The following is a 19,088-nucleotide window of genomic DNA, read 5'->3' as shown; positions in this document are numbered from 1 at the left end:
AAAAAGTCTTCAAACACCACAAAAATGCAGCCTCAAAAGAATGACCAGACAATTGAATCAGCACCTTTGTGAAACAGCCTGGACAAAAGCTGCATTGTGATCTCCCTAACTGCTTTTCGTGGTGCCGCTGCTATTAAGAAGCTGCTTGTATTGATGCCAGTTCACAAAGAACCATAATCTAGTGTAAGTAGCACAAAGTGAGGATGCCCAGGAAATGGAAATTTAAGTATAATGGTCTGATGAGTTGTCTTTCATCCCCCTTACATCATGTTGTGGGAACCACTGAGGCGCTTGCTCTGTATAGTCCCATAACAACATTTCACGGTTTCTCTGGTCACCAAATGGAAACCGAAACTTTATGTTCTGGAGTGCAGAGTGCAAAGCAGATTCCTTCTTTTGTCGTCAGAAAGACTTCAGGGCTTCCCTTATTGATGTCTGGTCCAGCATTCTTCAACACACAGTTCACAGGACCAGTGTGCCAGTACATCAAGGTTTAAAGTTGCTCTTAAGAGCAAAAGCAAAGTCTTTTCTTTGATATTTTGTATGGTTTTCCTTAGCTTGTACCGACCCAATCACAAGAGAAAAATAGGGCATTCTGCAAACCAGAGATATAATACATTTGCACATTTGTGTAGCTGACACGAGGAAACTTTATGTTACAGCAGTGTTGTGGTTATCGTGTGGTCAGCTTAATGCACAAAACCCACTTGGTAATAGTTAGAAAAAGATAGATACACCATTTGGAGGGCTAAATCCAAGCAGGAAAAACAGTGGTCTCTTTAAAAAAATAACAACAGCTTTTTGTGGCACTATCATCACGAAAGAATGGCTACAGATCGACCACATTTGGTGCCTAAAGAGTCACTGGAAAAGCAGCAAAGACACGCTAAAACTTAACATGTCTTGTTGTTTGTCGCTCTGGAACAGTGGTTTGCAGCTAGGCAGACATCTTGCCAAGGTGACTCACCATCCACCTGGAAGTAACAGTCATGTCATATATTACATCTCTTTAGAAATATTGACCAAATAAAAAGAACACCAGGAATGATACCAATCTTAATGTAAAATATCTATAAAAGGTAAGAAATAGAGAAATAGTCAGCATAGACCTCATAGCATAGCTCTTATAAAAGCTACTTACAAAATAGAGGCACTAAAGGCCACAGTGTAAATTTAATAGTTGAGGTAGCTGCAGGCAGCCACATACATTTAAAAACCTTCCACTGATGGATGAAATTGATGGACAGGCGACAACTGAAAATAACATCCACATTTAGTTTGAACTCTGCGACTATGAAGACCAAAAAGAACAGTTTTTGAATCAAGTGCTTGGTGACAGAGTACCATCGATAAACCGTGGAGGATGCTGACGCCTCTACATTTCCATAAGTTTGCGATGGGACAGAATCAGTAGTCAGACTGCACATCCTGTTCATCCACATTTTTCTTGTGGCTTGACAGGCACTGATTTATTATCATTAGTAATAATGAAAGAAATATGCTGCAATAGTTACTGTGTATCAGACATCAATTTTACTTTTGAGAACAAATGCAGACAATTCATTTTGGCAGTGGAAAAACGACAATGACATTGGGTCAGATGAGGGATGATTAAACACTCCACTTCAGTCTCGTAACCTCGTCGCTGGAAATTTATGCAGAGTGATCCTCTCTGTGCTTTTTGAGAGGTGGAGAAAGGCATTTTTGAATGCTTTGGTGTTCCACAAAAAGAAATGACATGTTCATGATACTTTTGGCTAAACACGGGAGGATGGTCCTGAATATGAATTTGTTTTCTTGGGCTGCAGGGGAGGTAGATCAAAACCTGCCATATGCTACAATACACGGCTTAAATGGCTGAGAATCTGTAATGCAGTAGGTGTGGATCACAGAATTACAGTATCCATGGCAGTAAATCAAGGCATTAGCTTTTTTCTGGGATACCCAAAATCGGCTCTTGTTTCACTTAAAACAATACTGCTTTGACATGTTGGATAAAGCGTGGAAAGAATGCTGAAAATTGTCCAAATGACATCCATTCTCACAGCAACAAGGGACTTCAAAAAAAAAAAAAGAGAATATACAGTAAATCCTGGAAACACATCAATTATCACAGTCATTTGCAAGATGTAACTGGAAAAGATGAAACCTACCTCTTGTATTAATGACCAGTTTAATGACATGTTTTCTGAGTGCGCAAGTTCAGCAGTTACAAAAACAGTCACCTATCATCAGTGACGTTCTTCAGTTGGTACACATTTTGGTTCATCAATAACTTTCTCACATAGCAGCTATGGGGAGCACAGGATGAGCACTGCAGCTGTTCTGTGAGATGTTCAATCATCAAGTGTGTTGAAACAAAAGTCACATAAGTCAGAGATAATCGTGAGATGCATACATCGTTCTGTGAATTTGAGCTCTTTCTGTCATTTCTGGAACGTCTGCATAATCTCAGGGGAATGCTAATAAACATGGTGCACATTAAATTGTGGTGTAAGTAGTCAACTGTGTGAGTCATACATATAAAACCCACATAAAATATAAGTTTTAATCAGCAGTATCAATGTATTTTAGTGGAATTTAGCAGATTTGAGTGAAATATATGACATAAACTATTTTAATAGTTTCTACTGTAGGAGAAAACCATGCATTACCTTGTGTTAAGTGGGGGGAAATGGTGTAATTCTGCTAAAAAAGTTACTTGTGCATTATGTAACACACTGTGAACAATCTAAATTAGGGGATTTTATCACTTTGCTTTAGCTGCAAATTACTGGCTTAATAACAGGGCCATAAATAACCACATAAATGCTCCCAGTAGCTGCATAAATTCAAACATTACAACACAACTGTTTTAGATACCCATTAAAAGTATAATAATTCAAGGCAGCTTATTACTTTGTGCAAATTGCAATATCTTTATACTTACAATGTCCCAAAATGCAAATTAAAAAAAAATTGATCACCAGTGATTAACATACCTGGACGTTTTGATTTTCAAGTGCTGTTAATATTTATACTCTTTGTCTTAGAAGCCATAATATTATCTGTATTTAACGACAAAACAATTAAACCCGGTAAAATATGACAAACAACATTTGAATGCTCACTGTATTGCTTCCCTCTGCCACAGTCGCCGGTCGTGTTTCAGATGACACGCCAAATTCAGCAGAGCCTATAAATGGCTGCTGGCTAGTGTTGGATGGACTCGGCAGGATTTAAGTTTTAGCATCTAGCTGCTGGTTGAGTTGGACGCTTCCCAAATGGACCAATCTGTAGTAAATTGGGTTATACAGCATCTAAGGTTGCAGATGGTGTTTGAAAGCACACAAGCTCACAATGCCCTTTTTCCCCCATTTAGAAAAAAAGACTCGAACACAAAAAGTGGGTTTGGGTGGCGTGCAAGGTTGACACTTTAAGATGAAGGTGATTGTTAACACTCAGTTTGAGGTTGGAATCCATTCTCGATCCTGGTCTCTGTGGAGACAATCATCCTCTAATAACAGTAATCTATCTCCTCGTTGGCCAGGACAATAGCTGTTCTGCAGGGGATGTAGACCTGAGAGAGAAAGAGAGACAAAGGGAGGGAAGAAAGTACAGAGAAAAGTGAGTTGACAATTGAAGATGAATGATGTTAACGAGATCACCCGTTTCAGAGATTACTGAATCTTCATGTGTATCATTTCTCAGTCAGACATGGAGGCACCAATGATCAGGCCTGATTGCTTCTCACAATCAAGGTCGACATGATAGCGACATGAAGGGGAGGAGAAGAAGGAAAAAGACAGGGACAGTGAAGAAGAGGAAGGGGTGGTGTATTTAGAGGGATATTGAGATCTGAACAGGACAATAACTCTTCAAAGGAGACAGTAGACAAACACCATAGCCTTGATCAAAGAGTACTGTCAAGGTTAGAGAGGTATAATCAAAGTGTGACAGCTGCAGCTGCATTAAGACCTCTGGGTGGCACTGGAGTCAGCAGATCCGCAGCTTAAGGTTGTGCCTGTGAGCTGCTTCTGTGGCATTTCATCTCGAGCTTTGAGCTATGGAGAATATGCATCCTGCCGTCGTTGCTGCTGCAAATTTTTTGATCACTGACTTAATTTGTCTGAAATTCGTTTCATTAACATCACATAGTATTCAAAGCTTGTGCATTCAAGTGAACAATCCCCAAATGAGCAATCTTGCCTAAAGTGGGGGCAAAAAAATGATAATTTCCAATTCTGAACTCTCCAATCAATGCAATTACTGTGTGTTTCATCATCTCTATATATTGGCTATGCATCAACTGTAAACTGTAGATTCTGTGAAGATACAATCTGCCAGTGGGCATAAGCTGAGCTAAAAGCATCTTCCGAGTTTTGGTGGACTGAAGAAAAAAACATGTCAGCAAAAAATAAGCACACTATGAAAAAAAAATGGAACAGAGCCTGGAAATGTCAGATTCCTTATATATACAGTACAAAGAAATCTTAGTGAGGCTGTAAGTTTGTAGCGGTGTAGCTAATAAAGTCTTTGATCAATCCTTTTGATATTCACAGTGTCATTTGGAGGCACAGAGCCACTGTGTACCATTAGTCATTTCAAATTTATGCCAAAGGAAAAGCCAAGCAGACATAAATGATGCTATATTTCCCAACAGAAAACTGAAAAAGAGCGCAGAACTGTAAACAATTCAATCACCCCCTGAACTCTTCAAGCCGCCCCTCGGCATCAGTGGATCTGAGCTCACTGTGGATGTGTTTCTTTGGCAACAGTTTGTCACCGAGGGAGTCGAGCAGCCCGTCGCTGAAACACTGACACAGACATTGGTGACTAATTAAACAGTCACAGTGGGAGAGTCTCCATGCAGAAGCGCCGCAGAGAGTAGGGAAGGCAGAATGAATCATTGCACCTGTTTAGACAAAAGCTACCACTGTGCTAACCTGGAATATGTCAACAGCTTTTATTTCCAACACATAGATAGCAATAGTGACAAATTCTAAATCAATCTGTGAACAAAGAGCAGCAGATAGCTCCAAGTGTTGGCACTGCAATTAGCAGAGGACATTTTAATTAACACATTAACTCCTCACAACATGAAGCGGAAATTATATGCATACATAGTCTACGTAGTGTGAGTGACCTGTGAGTGTGAGTATTGTTACCCAATAACACTAACAATTCAGACAAGATGCAGTTTAAAAAGAAATGATTATTCCCCATTATGTTTAATTATAGTTAAGGATCATAAAGAGTATCAAAATGACCACAAAGAAACACAAAACTACCACAAAGAGATGGAAAACTAAAGAGACACTACAAGGAGACACAAAATAACAAAGAGATGCAGAATCCCCACAGAAACACAAATTAGCAGAAAGAGACTCGCAACAACCACAAAGAGGCACAAATTAAACACAGAGACCACAAAGTGATTCAGGAAGACCACAAACAGACATAAAAAAGCTGCAGACACAAATGACCACAACAAGATGCAGATCTACCAGATCTACCTATCTACAAGTGGTGAAGCAAACACAAAGAGATGCAGAGTGACCACACATCAATGTAAAATTACTAGAAAGACACAAGACTACACAGAGACACACAATGACCACAAAGAGACACAAAACAGCGACAACGAGAGAATGACTTCATATGACAAAACTGTGTCCACTGTAAACAATGGCTGGGACTTTTTGCATGTATCACTCCAAGAACCAATTACTTTCAGTTACAAATAATAGTTATTTATTGATACGTGTTCATATCAGAAACAACTGTAGCTGTAACTTTAAAAGAAATTTTTAAAAGAAATTTTATGAGATCATTGTAAATTTTATGAGATCATGAATTATGTTAATGTAACTATTTATGTGTCTAATCTGATGCATGTTTTTAAGATGTTATGTTTTGTTATTTGTTTTGTCTTAATCTTAGATAGAAAAACCCAACCGAGGACAGGGGTTGCAAAGTAGCCTGGGCTAGAACCCTTATATGCAATACATCAGTAAATGGTTTTCGAAATTGCTAATATGTTCACTGCATTGTCCCTGTCAATTAAACTAATAAATAAATAAATATAAAGCTCATTCAAATGTCTCCAAAAGAATCCTTTCTCCAAACCATAATGACTCCTGATTCCTGGTTAAACTTAGATATGTAATGATCTAATTTAGATCACACATCCAGCCATCCAATATCAATGTACATTTCTCACAGTCCTCATCAGTGTAACACACATTCTGCTGCAAACATTTTGTAAAGGTGATGTGCAACAAGCAGCCCTGGTCTTCCAGCATCTGAATGGATTTGTCTGAATATGTCCATGTAGCCTCTGCTGCTTTCAGATGAGTCATTTGCAGTAGGTGTTTATCGCTTCACCGGCAGACACTCATAAAACACATTTCAGATCTGAGCAACAGCAGTCACTACCAGCAGCCAGATCCAACAGCAGTTACTGTACAACAGGACCTTTGCAAATCTGGCAATTTGTTCCAAGTGTTAATATCACATCTAAAAAAAACAAGATGAAGAGGAAGTAAAGCAGTTTGTTTTTTGAAGTACATGCACTGCATTAGTAGAAAGTTAGCCGAGGCCGTTTGTCCTTCTTTTGTCTTACGGATGTTCTTGTATCGTCTCGTATCACGCTCTCATGTGAGAATATGGATTTTTCTACTCGCTTCAAGAGCACAGTCCAGCCTTTGGGCTAATACTCAATATGATCAATGTTCAAAAACACTGATAAAGGATTCATGAGGTGCTTCACAGGAATATATCATCCACTAGGTTTCTGTATCCTCCTGACCCGGGCTGCTGCCAAGAGCGCATGCAGCCTGACTATCTGTGCACTTTAAGTCTCCAGACATGTCTCTGTTTGGATCCATTACTCACTTAACAAGGATCAACTCCCTGTAAGCACTTCTGTGCATTCAGGTTGAACTTTAGGCAGGCCAAGGATGCGGGTAGGTAACAACACAAACCTGACTTGGATGGTTAACTCAGGCAAGACTTCATTAAAGAATATTATCTAGTGCTGTTTACAAGCTGCTCTTCATTTTTCTAACTTTGTTGTTTGCCTTGCCTGCAGTGATATTGCCACTTTCACAGATCAACATTTGAGTATGATGTTATAATAACTACTAAGAATAATAAAATATTGAGCTCCTGTCAACTGGAAAAAAATGTTAAAATAAGTTCATGATTCAGAATTAAAACATTTCTGAGCTAACCGTTTCTCAGTCTTCAGTTTACAGGAGGATTTATACAACAATTTCACCCTTTGAAACCTGGATCGACATCACTTTTCTTGTGCTACTCTGAGCAATTGGCTTGATTTCTTTTAAAAACATGAGCAACTTGGCAAGAAATGTCCCCGCAAATTGCAAGAAATTATAAGTGTATTAAAACTAGTATATTGAAAATGACATTGTCAATGTTTTTTGTTTCTTTTTTTAACATATCAAGCAAAGAGAAAAAAGAGAACTTTAAAATTCTGTTTTTATCTGACACAAAATTAACAAGAATACATAAAAAAAATCATGTCAAGATGATGGAATCTGCTTCACCTACTATAATGATATAAGTTCTCATCTGTGTGCAGACTGTATGTGTATTTGTTTCATAAAGTATACACAATATGTGTGCGAGGGTTTAGTAGTACTGCATATTTGTATGTACAGTTTTACTCTGTTAGCTCACACTTCAACATCAGGTGTCTGACAGAGATGTACGTCTTTTGATCATTTGCTACGAACACGCTACATTTCCTTCACTTTCCTTTGCTTCAGCTTAATTTCTTTTTGTGAAACTGTCAAAGGAGACAACCCCTTTGATGAACGCAAAGTTTATCAAAAAGTTTTAAAGCAGCTAATTATTTATCAGTGTTTCTTAGCGTTATGTCATTGACATTATACCACTCAAACAAAACTGTAAATGTGATAAATACCAGAAGAGGTTCAACCTAAAACACATTTTCTCACTTGGAGAGCTGAAGTACACGACTACACTAAAGTTTTGGTCTCACTAAATGAATAAATTGTAATCGTTCAACAGCAGTATTTCTTGATGTGCGAGATTCTCATGAAGCGCCCTACCGAGTACATCAAGCTGTCAATTCACTCACATGAAGGCTTAGCTGCAATATTTTTTTATTTGTCTAAGAGAAGAGCGCCTTTTTCATCTTTTTTCATTCAGCTTCATGGCAAGGTGCTCATACATTCAGCTCCTTAGTATTTCTAATTAAACATAAATGTCATGGAAGTGTGGAACTTTCAGATGAATTTGAGGTGTACCTGGTTTGTATGTTCCACATTTTATTGCAGGTGTGTCATGCAGTGTGAGACTGTGTGCTCTGGTTTTGGTCTTGTTCCCTGTCTTTAAAATATTGTGGTCCTGGTCATGATTTAGTCTCAGTTATAGCTGTATGTGTTTTCTGTGATGTTGTTCTTTTTCTCTCCGGCAGCTCTGTCCAGGTGTACTGCGTTACCTAACGAGGTGCATTGCTCAGCAAAGCACACCTGACCTGGGAAGAAGCTGCTTAAGAGTTCCAGTTTCATTTTTTATGAAAAATGTCTTATTAAAAGGGATACCAAAAATTTTATTAGTAACAAATAATTCACATTTTACATAGTAGTCCCTTTCAAGTAAGTGAGGAGTTCAAGTTTAAAGTGCTACGCATACCTCAAATAAAACAATCTGCATTTATTCTTTCTGCCTAATTTGTAAGATCCATATCAGTGACTAGTTTTTCTTAAAATGCCATATAATCAGTTAGACAACAATAATAACTTTTGGGTGACTAAGTGTAATGGGAAAAGATATTTATATTGAAATGCAACTTTAAAGAGTTATAGTCAAAAAGAGTGTTGTGTTTCTGTGATGCTGTCCCTTTTCTATTCTGTATCTCTGTCCAGGTTTGCTGCGTTACCTAATAAGGGGCATTGCTCAGCAAGGTGTACCTAGTTCTTGTTTGCGTGTTTTCTGTTAATAGATCCCATGGATTTGATTGTGTTAAAAGTGTCTAAAGTGGTTAATTTGGGTCAGTGGTTTGCCTCAAAGGGCAGGAAAAGTCCCAGGCAGAGAGGCAGCCAGACAGCAGTCCCAACACTAGAAGCTTCTCTCCTCTGCTGTTCTAAATCAGCTCCTTCCCAGGCCAGGTGCACCTGACTGAGCAATGCACCTCATTAGGTAATGCAGCATACCTGTGCAGGGCTGCAGCAAAGCAAAGGGACAACAGCCCAGAAACACACACAGCTCTAACACTCGTTTTAGGTTGTCCTGATTATAACACTCTAAAGATGCACTTTAATCTAAGTATCCTATCCCATTGTGCTTAGTCACCCAAAACTGATTATTGTAATCTAACTGATAATATGGCATTTTAAAGAGGCCCTATTATGCTCATTGTCGGGCTCATATTTGGATTTTGGGGGTCTACTAGAATAGGTTTACACACTTTATTGTTCAAAAACACATCATGTGTCTCATAGTGCCCTTTGCTGCAGCACTTTTGTCTGAAACAGTCTGTCTGAGATTGTGTCCTGCCTCCGGAGAGGCCCAGTATGCTCTGATTGGTCAGCTGACTCTCTCTATGCACATTCTATTCTATTTGTAACATTATGATATCATAATTTTATGTTTGCAATTAATACAATAAAAAAATGATTGTGTCTCTCTCTCTTGCACATTCTGTTTGTTATGTTGTAATATCACCAAGTTACAGAAGTAAACACTGGAACTAAAACAAGTTGTTTCAAGCACTTTAGGAGCAGTGCCTTCTGAGGGAGAGAGAGCTCCCTTTGGCCTGGACTTTGGACTTATCACTTAGGAGACCTTTTACAAGCAAAACAATAAAGAAATAAAGAAAAGGAAAGACCCCCGAAAACATAATAGGTCCCCTTTAAGAAAAGCTTCTTATAAATTAGTGAGAAGGAAGAAAAGCAGATTTTTGTCATTTTAGGAATGCATAGCACTTTAATCTCACTCACTAACTTAAAAGGGACCATTGTCTAAAATGTCAATAATTTGTTACCATTGGAATTTTTGGTACCACACGCTAAAGGGCATCTTTTATAGGTCTTTACTATAAGCTTTGTTAATTTTTTAATGTTTGACTGACCCATTATAAACCATTTCAGAAAGGAAATTAAAATAGTCTTATCAACATAGTCTTGGCAAGACACACAGGAGATGAATACTGTATTTGTAATGTAAAAGAATTATTATTTTAAAAACTGAATCAGAGTTACACCGTTGCAGCCACCTAACACCTACTACTACACACAGCATTCCTTTATATACACTGTTGAACCTGTTCACCATCTCTGTCACATCTAACAGGTTCTATTTTGTTCTTGTTCTTTTACTTTGTCTTTTTTTTATTGATTTATATATATATATATATATATAATGGAGAGAAAGCTGAAAAAGCTAAAGAGATGTCACATAACAACAGTCCAGGACCGCACTTGTAAACACAGGGCGTTAGTGTTACATGATGTTCGTCACAGCCTACTGAGCCACCGGGACGCTCTCGACTCTGCTGGCTTCGTCCAATTATGTGCATCCTCAGTCTGAGGAGTGATGCATTCTTGGGAGGATATTTGAGTTTATTATCGCTCAGTAACGAGGAAGCTGGAGAACTGACGGAGCCATTAAAAAGACAGGAGAGAAGAAGTTGGCGCAGACTTTAAAGCAACAGTTGTTAAATAAAACATGGGTGATGTGGGCACCTTTCGCAGCCCCCGCAGAGGCTCTTATTCTTGTCATAACCAGGTAGGCGTGAGGAGGAGGAGGAGGTGGTGAAGAAGCATCTTTATGCAAGAGTACAGTCTCACTGTGCAATCTCGACGAGGGAGCCCATAAAGGGGATACAGTATGAGCAGACGGGTCCCTACCCTGCGGACTCCCTCCCTCCCTGTCAGCCTCATTTCTCTCACTTCCTTTCATTGCCCATTAATCCATGATGGTGCCAACATTAGCAGATGACTTGTTAACTAAACTTCACATTTTGGCCAAGAGGGACGTGGCTGAAGCAGTGCTGTTTGAATTAATAAGAGATTTAAGAGAATGTGGAATTTGAGTCCTTATCTGATGAAACCTAAGCTAATACAGGATCACTGTCTGCGTGAAGAGGAAAAAGGGCTTTTTATGGTTAAATGACACTGACATTATACACTAAATAGCCCTTTGCCAAATACATTTTTGATGTAATAAAAAGCTCCTTCCAGCTCTTTACATACATGTACAGTAATATCTTCCATCCATTAACTGCAACACGTTCAGTATCGATCTGAGGAAGTTCAAGTCGAGTTCAGATAAACAAACGGCTTATCAGGTGCTGTGTCAACTCTGGTATTAACTGACACAGCTTAAGTGTACTGCCTCCAGATATTTATTATTTGACTAAACAAACTGAAAACCCACAGAGGGAGCTGATGACTGTGCAGACCACTTCACAGACACCACTGTCCTCACGCATTAATTAGATTCATTAACATAACATCTAACACATGCAATCAGCGGAGTTACAGTTGGAGTGTTTGTGTATCGGTGCTGATCCTCACTAATTCATCCCTGACCTTTTTCATAAACATCTTATTGCCTTTCAGCATTTTAATCAAGCAAAAATTACGAGGAAAAAAAGGGAGACAAACATGACGAAGATCCTCAAGCACTCTGCTTAAAATGCATATCAGTGTTTCTTTCTATATTTCAAGGACCGACCTATTTCACGCTACTAGCCTAAAGCAGTCTCCATGATGGAAGCCCAGTGGTTCATTCTCCCAGATATTTTTCTCTCCTTCGTGACGCTGTGTGAGTTTAAGAGGCGTGCACATGAAAAGGTAAGTTCTAACACCATGAATAATGCACATTGTTTGCTGGAGAATCTGAAAGCGCTGTAGATATCATATTCACATAACGCTCAATGACTCCGGGATAACTGCCAGCATGAGTAAAACACATAGAAGCCAAATATCATATTCACAAAGAATGGATACCACCCCCTGATAGACACGAAGCTTTTTTTTTCTAATGCAGGTATATTTGATCATTTTCTGGATTCTGTATTAAAAGCTAATCATATTAATGAGCAAGACACTAAATTATAGAGCCGCTAATTGCTACAAGGAGGTTGTGTGTTCACCTCTTTTGTTGCATAAAGGACGACACAAAACTACTGTAAAACCATCAAAATCCACCTTTTTTTGCAGAGAAAGGGACATGTTTGATAAACATGACATGCCATAAACTGTTGAGAGTGCTGTAAGAAATATATAATGTGAACCATGTTGACTGAAAGTCCAGTCAACATACAACAGTGGCTGACACCTGAGCCATAAGAGTAGACCTTTCACAGTACAAATTATGATTAGTCATGGTAGAAAAAATACACAGGCATAGCATTAATAGCATTTATTATGGCTCTGTTCCATTTAAGTGGCCGAAATGCTTTTAACATTGCCTTTACAGACTCATCGTGGCTACCATGTTTACCCTGTGTTTCTACTGTTTATGTGCGCCCTCAAAAATAACACCTATGTGTCTGCAACATACAACTAATAGGATGATATGGAGGGAAAGCATATAGTAACTGCAGCCCATTGACCAGAAAAAAATGTTGGTTTCTGCAAATCACAAATATGTTACATTTGCATGTTTCATACATATAATATCAACATTTCTAAAGTGACGTAGAAACTTAATGTCTTCAAGAGGTGGAGAAGGTGGTGGATGGTATGTTACCAGGAAGAGATGCCTGCCAAGCTGCAGAAAAGTGATGACCAGCGTTCAAGACCAATAAAAATATAAAACCAATTGTGTTTTAGTGAGACATAACTGTTTTCCGGCAGCTTTTTAGACACCAGATGATGGTGTTTTGTAGCCACCAATAATGTTTTTTTCGAGCAAATTTTCAGGCATGAAAAGGAGATGTTTTTAGTGAGACATCGCTGCTTTTTCTGCTGGGAATCGTGCTCCTCAAACCAAGTATTTTAAGCCAAAACGTGATAGTTTTCTCACAATGACAAAGTGGTTTTTGTGCTTAAATCTAACTACACGTTAACCACAGTGTTGTCGGCATGTAAATTTTCAACATAAATGCTACATATAAACATCAAATGTAATGTATCTGTGGTTTGCAAAAACAAACAGTGCCAACATATTTTTCTGGTGATTGGTTTGAGTAACCATCTCAAGCCCTGTTTCGTAATATTTACATTGTAAAAGTCCTCAAGGAAGATATTCTGGTTTCAACCAGGGATGATTCAGCCCTTGTCTGTTGACGAGTGGATTCACTCCCTAATACTCTAGGCACACACTTATATAATAAGCCTTAGGTGTGCAAATAACAACATTAAGGAAGGCTGCATAATGTTAAACTGTGCCAGAGTCAGGATCCAGGTACTTTTCTGGTGTGGTTTACTGGGATACTTTAACAGAATCATTGTTAATGCTACACACCGTGTGTTTTTCCTGCTATGACAAGTCCAAATAACTTCTGACAGAATGCATTCATCAATCATTTTTTAGTGACAACGGACACAATGTCTGAAAATGTAGAAGGCATGCAAGATCAAAGCTTTGCCCTGAATCTAAACAGTATGCAAATGCCATAACTATTAAGGAAGTTAGTACACAAGAAATTAATGCACCTTTTATACATCTTGTAATAATAGAAACTGATACTAGAAATGTGACTTGGAAATGCTGCAGGCAAAATACATTTGGACACAACAAAGCAAAAGAAAAATGTTCGTCTAAAGTTTTAATCCTTCTTTTTTTTTTTTGAGATACTTCTGGAACCGTCTCGTCACCACCCACTGCTGCTTTTGATATATTTTCAGCCGTGAGCAGCTCCTCTGATACATATGTGCATTGCATTGTAGGACAATGATGTCCGTCAACAGCACACTCCGGAATCACTTAGTATGCATACTGACATTTTTGAGTACACTTAATTTTGTCACTTTTTCAGTCTGAATGTACAACATCCTGCTGCCATGTTGGAATTAGTATGCAAAGTGGTATGGTGATACAGCATAGGTTATTAGAAAAGTGGTCTCGAGACTGGACTTGACTACAATTGTGCAGGACTTATAATTGGAGTACACACCATATTTAGGACTCGATGATGTTCAACGAAAGGTGGCCTTTGATGAGTCAAAAAAAGAATTACCTTCATTGAGTTGGAGCGACCGTTGAATGGCTCGGCATATGTGAAGAAGTCTGTGTTGTGGTCCAGCCGTCCGTGACCTCCATATTGAACCATATCTGAATCCAGCTTGATTTTGTATCTGACAAAGATTGACATTAAGGCGCAATAGCAGTGGGAAACTAGATTATAAGATCTAAGACATAAGAAGCACAAGAGAAGGTTTTATCACCAGTGCTTCTGGTGTTCAGAGTTGGTTTAGCAGTGCTCAGCTGGTTTATATTCATTGAAATCCTCACATCCATCAGCATTCATCTCCCCTTCGCAGCACTACAAAGTGACAGAGCGGAGCCCTAACAGACAAAGAGAACGCTGCCTGAAATGAACATAAATACAAAAGTGATTCAGCCGTGGTTCAGCCATCCTGCCTGGCTGTCTAATTTATCCAATTCATTGCATAAATAATGAATCTAATCAAAAAAGTGATCCAAATGAGCAACAACAAACACACAAAAACACACTGTCTATAAAAAGTATCCACTCCTCCAAGACTTTATGGTTTTGAATCACAGTCATGTAATCCAGCTTTTGTGTCACAAATCAAGTAAAAAAAAAAAAGGACTCAGTGTCAATGTGAGAGCAAATCACCAAGAATTGACCTAAAATAAAAACAAAATAACACATAAATGACTGCCAAAGTATTCATCCCACTCAGGTTAATATTTAGAGGCAACAGAAGGCATTTCTGCATTTAGTTCTGATACTGCCTGAACAAACACTGTTGCAGCTTTGCACATATGGACTCTACAACTGCACTGTCCTATTTTCCTAAACAAATACTGCATACTTTATGTGGAACATACTGTTAATAGCTCATGCACATGGTTATTTTTCAGTTTGCCATTTAAAGCTATAGTTGGTAACTTTGAAATAAATAAAAATAACTCTTTGTCATATTTACTGAAACAGTCACTACACTAACAGTACGTAATATGGATAATCGTATGCCTCTGCCCCATGGTATTGCACTAATGGCATTACAGCATGTGAACAAAAACAATCTATTGGAGCTGAGGAGTCTCTGATGCAGCTGTCAATCATTTCAATCACAGCACGTGAGGTGCAGTCAAACTGTCAAACTATGCAGCGCTGTTCAAATATGAATCAAAATTCTGTTACTGCATTGCCTATTTCTCACCTCAAAGGTTTTCAGAAACATATTTTAGTGTACTGTATGTCCAGTAGGCAGTGCTTGGTGCATTACTCAACTAATTCTTTCATCACTAATTCTTCTACCAAATTTTAATCAGTTTATTGTTGAGTCTAAGAGGATGTTTGTGCTGTAAGTTAAGGACATCCCATTATGGTTTTCTTGAGATATCACATACATTAAAATAAAATAGACCAAAAGCCAATGTGACCTTGACCTTGGACCATCAAATACTAATAAGTTCCATCAAACTCACACATATTCATAAAAAGCGTGATGAATCCACTGTGATTAAAAGTTGTAAAAGAAGAAAATATGTCACAGAGGTTGTGGTGTTTTTTTTGTTGCACAGAGAAAGATAGATAGTAAAGAAAATACCTGAAATAGCCTTTGATCATGTAGTAAAAGGCGCTGTATGTGTGTGAGGTGGATGCCTCTTGCCATCCACTGTGCTTCTGATCCTGATGCTCAGACACTTTAGAACTGAATGATGGCAGCTCACCACAGTTGACATATGTGTATTCTTGATGAGGAACTGAGATGGAAAGACATTGCATGAAATATATCATGTAAATCATGGCATATGTTCCAGTGAGAGCTTAAGCATATATTTACTTTTTCTCCAAAAGTACAGAATAGGATCAATTACGTGAAGAATTATGCCCTTCAGGGGTAAATGGAAAATACTGACTAACGTGATAGCTTAATTGTTATTAAGGAGCTCCCAAAGCCTGTCCAAAGAAAAAAAATTCCAGGGAGACTTTAAGAAAATCCCTTCTCTCTTTCTATAACTGCTCAACATTAGTACAGTCCCCATCTTGTTGCTTTATAACAGAATCAGTTACAAGGCTGTTATTAATGTCAGAGGAAATATTGAAGAGGTTTTAAAAGCCTTATTTAAAATGCGAGAAAGTGCACTTTGACAAGTATGTACATAAATATATATTTTTTATTTGAGAACTGTATTAAACGCAAAGTTTTGGCATGCTCGTGCCAGTCAGAAATGCTTAGTAGCCTACATGAGCACCCTGATGTCCATGTATAATGTAAATACCCATGAACATCTGTGCAGTGCATTATTTATTTCTGTCTCTAAGGGATAGGAGCTGTAAGGAGAGGTACTGTAACAAACACCAGGAGAAAGGAGAAGGCATGTAAACAGCCTCTTAATTGGCTGGCTGAATAATCACCTTATCTCCCCATAGGCGATATTGTGGAGTTTGAGAGTGATCCTCAAACACTGCCTCATTCTGCCCCAGAGCTGAGAAAATTCCGCTTTTGCTGCCTGCTTGTCTGCTTTGATAGTGATGATTAAAAAGAAGTGCTGCTCTGTGCATTGTTTCTCCTGAGGAGGAAGATCCTCTCCACACTTCCACACCTCCACTCATAGCTATGGTTGTTTTATTGACAGAACAGACTCATTTTACTCTGAAGGCTTTACAATAACCGTCAGAAGAATATGGAAATATTTCCTCCGGGTTATAATGCTTCTAGGAGACTGAGGATATATGTGATTTCAAAGGTTAATCCTCGTAATACAAACAATAAAATCCTCGACATTAAGTAATTCTGACACTGCAAGGAATGCATTTGTGAACTAAATATTTTCCAATATTATGTTTCACAGCTGATTTGGAGTCACTGCTTGTGAATTTCTCGTGCTGTGGATTGCATGTGTGTTGTATGTGTGTATGTGTGCATGTGTCTGGCACAGAGCAGCCTGGAAATGAGGCATAGTTGCAGTAATTCAGAGCTCCCTGGCAAACTTCTCTGCAAGGAAGCGAGCACCAGCACAAATTGGTGGTTGGAAGCTTTGAGCGATTACGTCTTTGTTAGTGGCTACAGACGGCTTCAACAACAGCTTGCAGTTTAGCTGTAAAGTATTGTAATCAATACAGCCTTTGTGAATAAAGGGGAATGATTTAAGAACACAATCCGTTTTGCTCAATGAGCAGAAATAAAAGAAGGCAGTCCGAAGCTTGGTGATTAGAGCCATTGATGACCTGAAAACAATCTGACCATGACCATGATTGCAGACCGAGGCACCACTTAGTTTCTCCATCAGCTTGTCGTTTATTTCTGGTTTTATGAAAGTAATAGCACCCTGGCATGGCTGAACAAGAGCTAAGCAAAATGTGTGTGCACATCTGAAAAATGTGGCATGGCCTTGTGAGCATTCTAAACACCGTATCTTGCTTTTTCAGGGTTGACTTTTCCCTGCCTTCCACTAAGCCGGTGCAAGTTACATCAGAGTATGAGAAATTGTAGAAACTGTTTCTGTCACAGAGGAATAAGAAGGCGGTCTAGCTAAGCAGCAGCCGCTAAAACTCAAACTGATGTAAAGTGAGACTATACATTTCAAAATAAAGAGACGTCTATCACTTTGTATAAAGAGACACCTAAAAGGACTCTTTAACAACCCTTCAGCATAACTCTGTTTTATTGCTACAAGTTTGTGGAGATGTAGATCATCTTTTGCCATGCTTTTATAAAAAAAAAAAAGAGCATAATTTTGTTTTGAAATTATCATAACATGCTTAATAAAACTCTAGCTCGGCATTTACCAAGTTAATTTCAGTAAATTTCTGTGCTTTTTTCTGTGATTTTATTGATGGAAGAGGATTGCCAATGATTTTAGATGCCTTTTTTAAGAATTTGCTGGAGTCTTTCGTGGGTCTTACTGTCTGAACTTTTGAACCAGACTGTCAGATGATTTGAGAACACTTTCAATTATTGCAGTTTAGAAAGGCATGATTTGTTCCTCCTCTGGATTTATTGAGCTGTCGGAGAAAGAAGAGTCTTTGCTGCCCTTTTTTGACAATGTGGTCTGTGCTGATGTTCCGAGTATGATACAGAGGTTGGTTCTCAGAAGGATATGGTAACGTTGCTGATAAGTGTGGGGCTTACGTGGTGTGGTTTATGCCTTAAAGTCAAGTATTATTTCGGAAGATTTGGGTGCTTTGCGTGGCAGATAATTGTCCGTGCACCAGATAACTGCTTAATTTACCTGTTCATGATTATGTGCTTTATCATCATTGGAGATAAGGCCTGGAATGATTGTGGCATATTTCAGCCCAGTTGCCAGAAGAAAATGTTCGCATTGTACGTTTCTGCAAACCTTGAATAAGTTACATTTGCATGTTTAATACGTATCATAACCCTTTTTTTAAGAAGGATAGTATATAAGCTGACTTTGTAATCATGAGGTGGAGGGGATGGTACATAGCATGACACCTAGACGCCTGCCGAGCTGTAGACCACAGCAGACTACTGATTGATATCAACAAATAACAACACTGGTTGTGATATAGCTAGGAACTGCTGTGTTACCAGTGTCTTTCTAGGCACCAAAAATGGTGTTTTGTATTGACCCATCACTGTGTGTTCCAGGAGCTTTTTAATCATAAACATGTTCTTTTTTTACTGAAACATTGCTGCTTTTCCTGCTGGGATAGTGGCACAAAAAGGAGATATTTTTCACTGAGATATCACTACTTTTCCTGCTGAGATTGTGCCCCAGAAATGGTATTTTAAGCCCCAGAACTTTTTCTCCAACACATTGCAGCATTCCCCAGCAGTATTTATATCAGCAAACATGGAAGTCTTAAGACAAAATAATCTCCTAACCATAACCAAGTGGTGTTTGCTCCTAAACCTAACCAGACGCTAACCACAGCATTGTTAAAACATAAAGTTTCAACATATCTGCTATGATAACATGTTAATGAAAGACAGACATTA

General features: G+C 38.5%; 1 protein-coding gene across 1 annotated transcript in view; it reads right to left on the bottom strand.

Annotated features, from left to right (window-relative positions):
* Nucleotides 1-1,510: 1,510 nt before the first annotated feature.
* The window catches only part of LOC121943341 (1,4-alpha-glucan-branching enzyme), a 96,706-nt gene continuing 79,128 nt past the window's right edge, over nucleotides 1,511-19,088 (bottom strand). Inside the window, exons 15-16 of the mRNA XM_042486861.2 lie at nucleotides 14,162-14,279; nucleotides 1,511-3,559 (exon numbers count right to left, since the gene is read on the bottom strand). Coding sequence (XP_042342795.2) covers nucleotides 3,497-3,559; nucleotides 14,162-14,279 — 181 coding nt within the window. The 3' untranslated portion in view covers nucleotides 1,511-3,496. The remainder of the gene's footprint in view (nucleotides 3,560-14,161; nucleotides 14,280-19,088) is intronic.

This window comes from Plectropomus leopardus, chromosome 6 (assembly GCF_026936395.1).
Source record: "Plectropomus leopardus strain MGB_pleo_1.0 chromosome 6, ASM2693639v1, whole genome shotgun sequence".
NCBI classification, from domain to species: domain Eukaryota; kingdom Metazoa; phylum Chordata; class Actinopteri; order Perciformes; family Serranidae; genus Plectropomus; species Plectropomus leopardus.
This window is presented reverse-complemented; position numbering and strand designations above follow the sequence as displayed.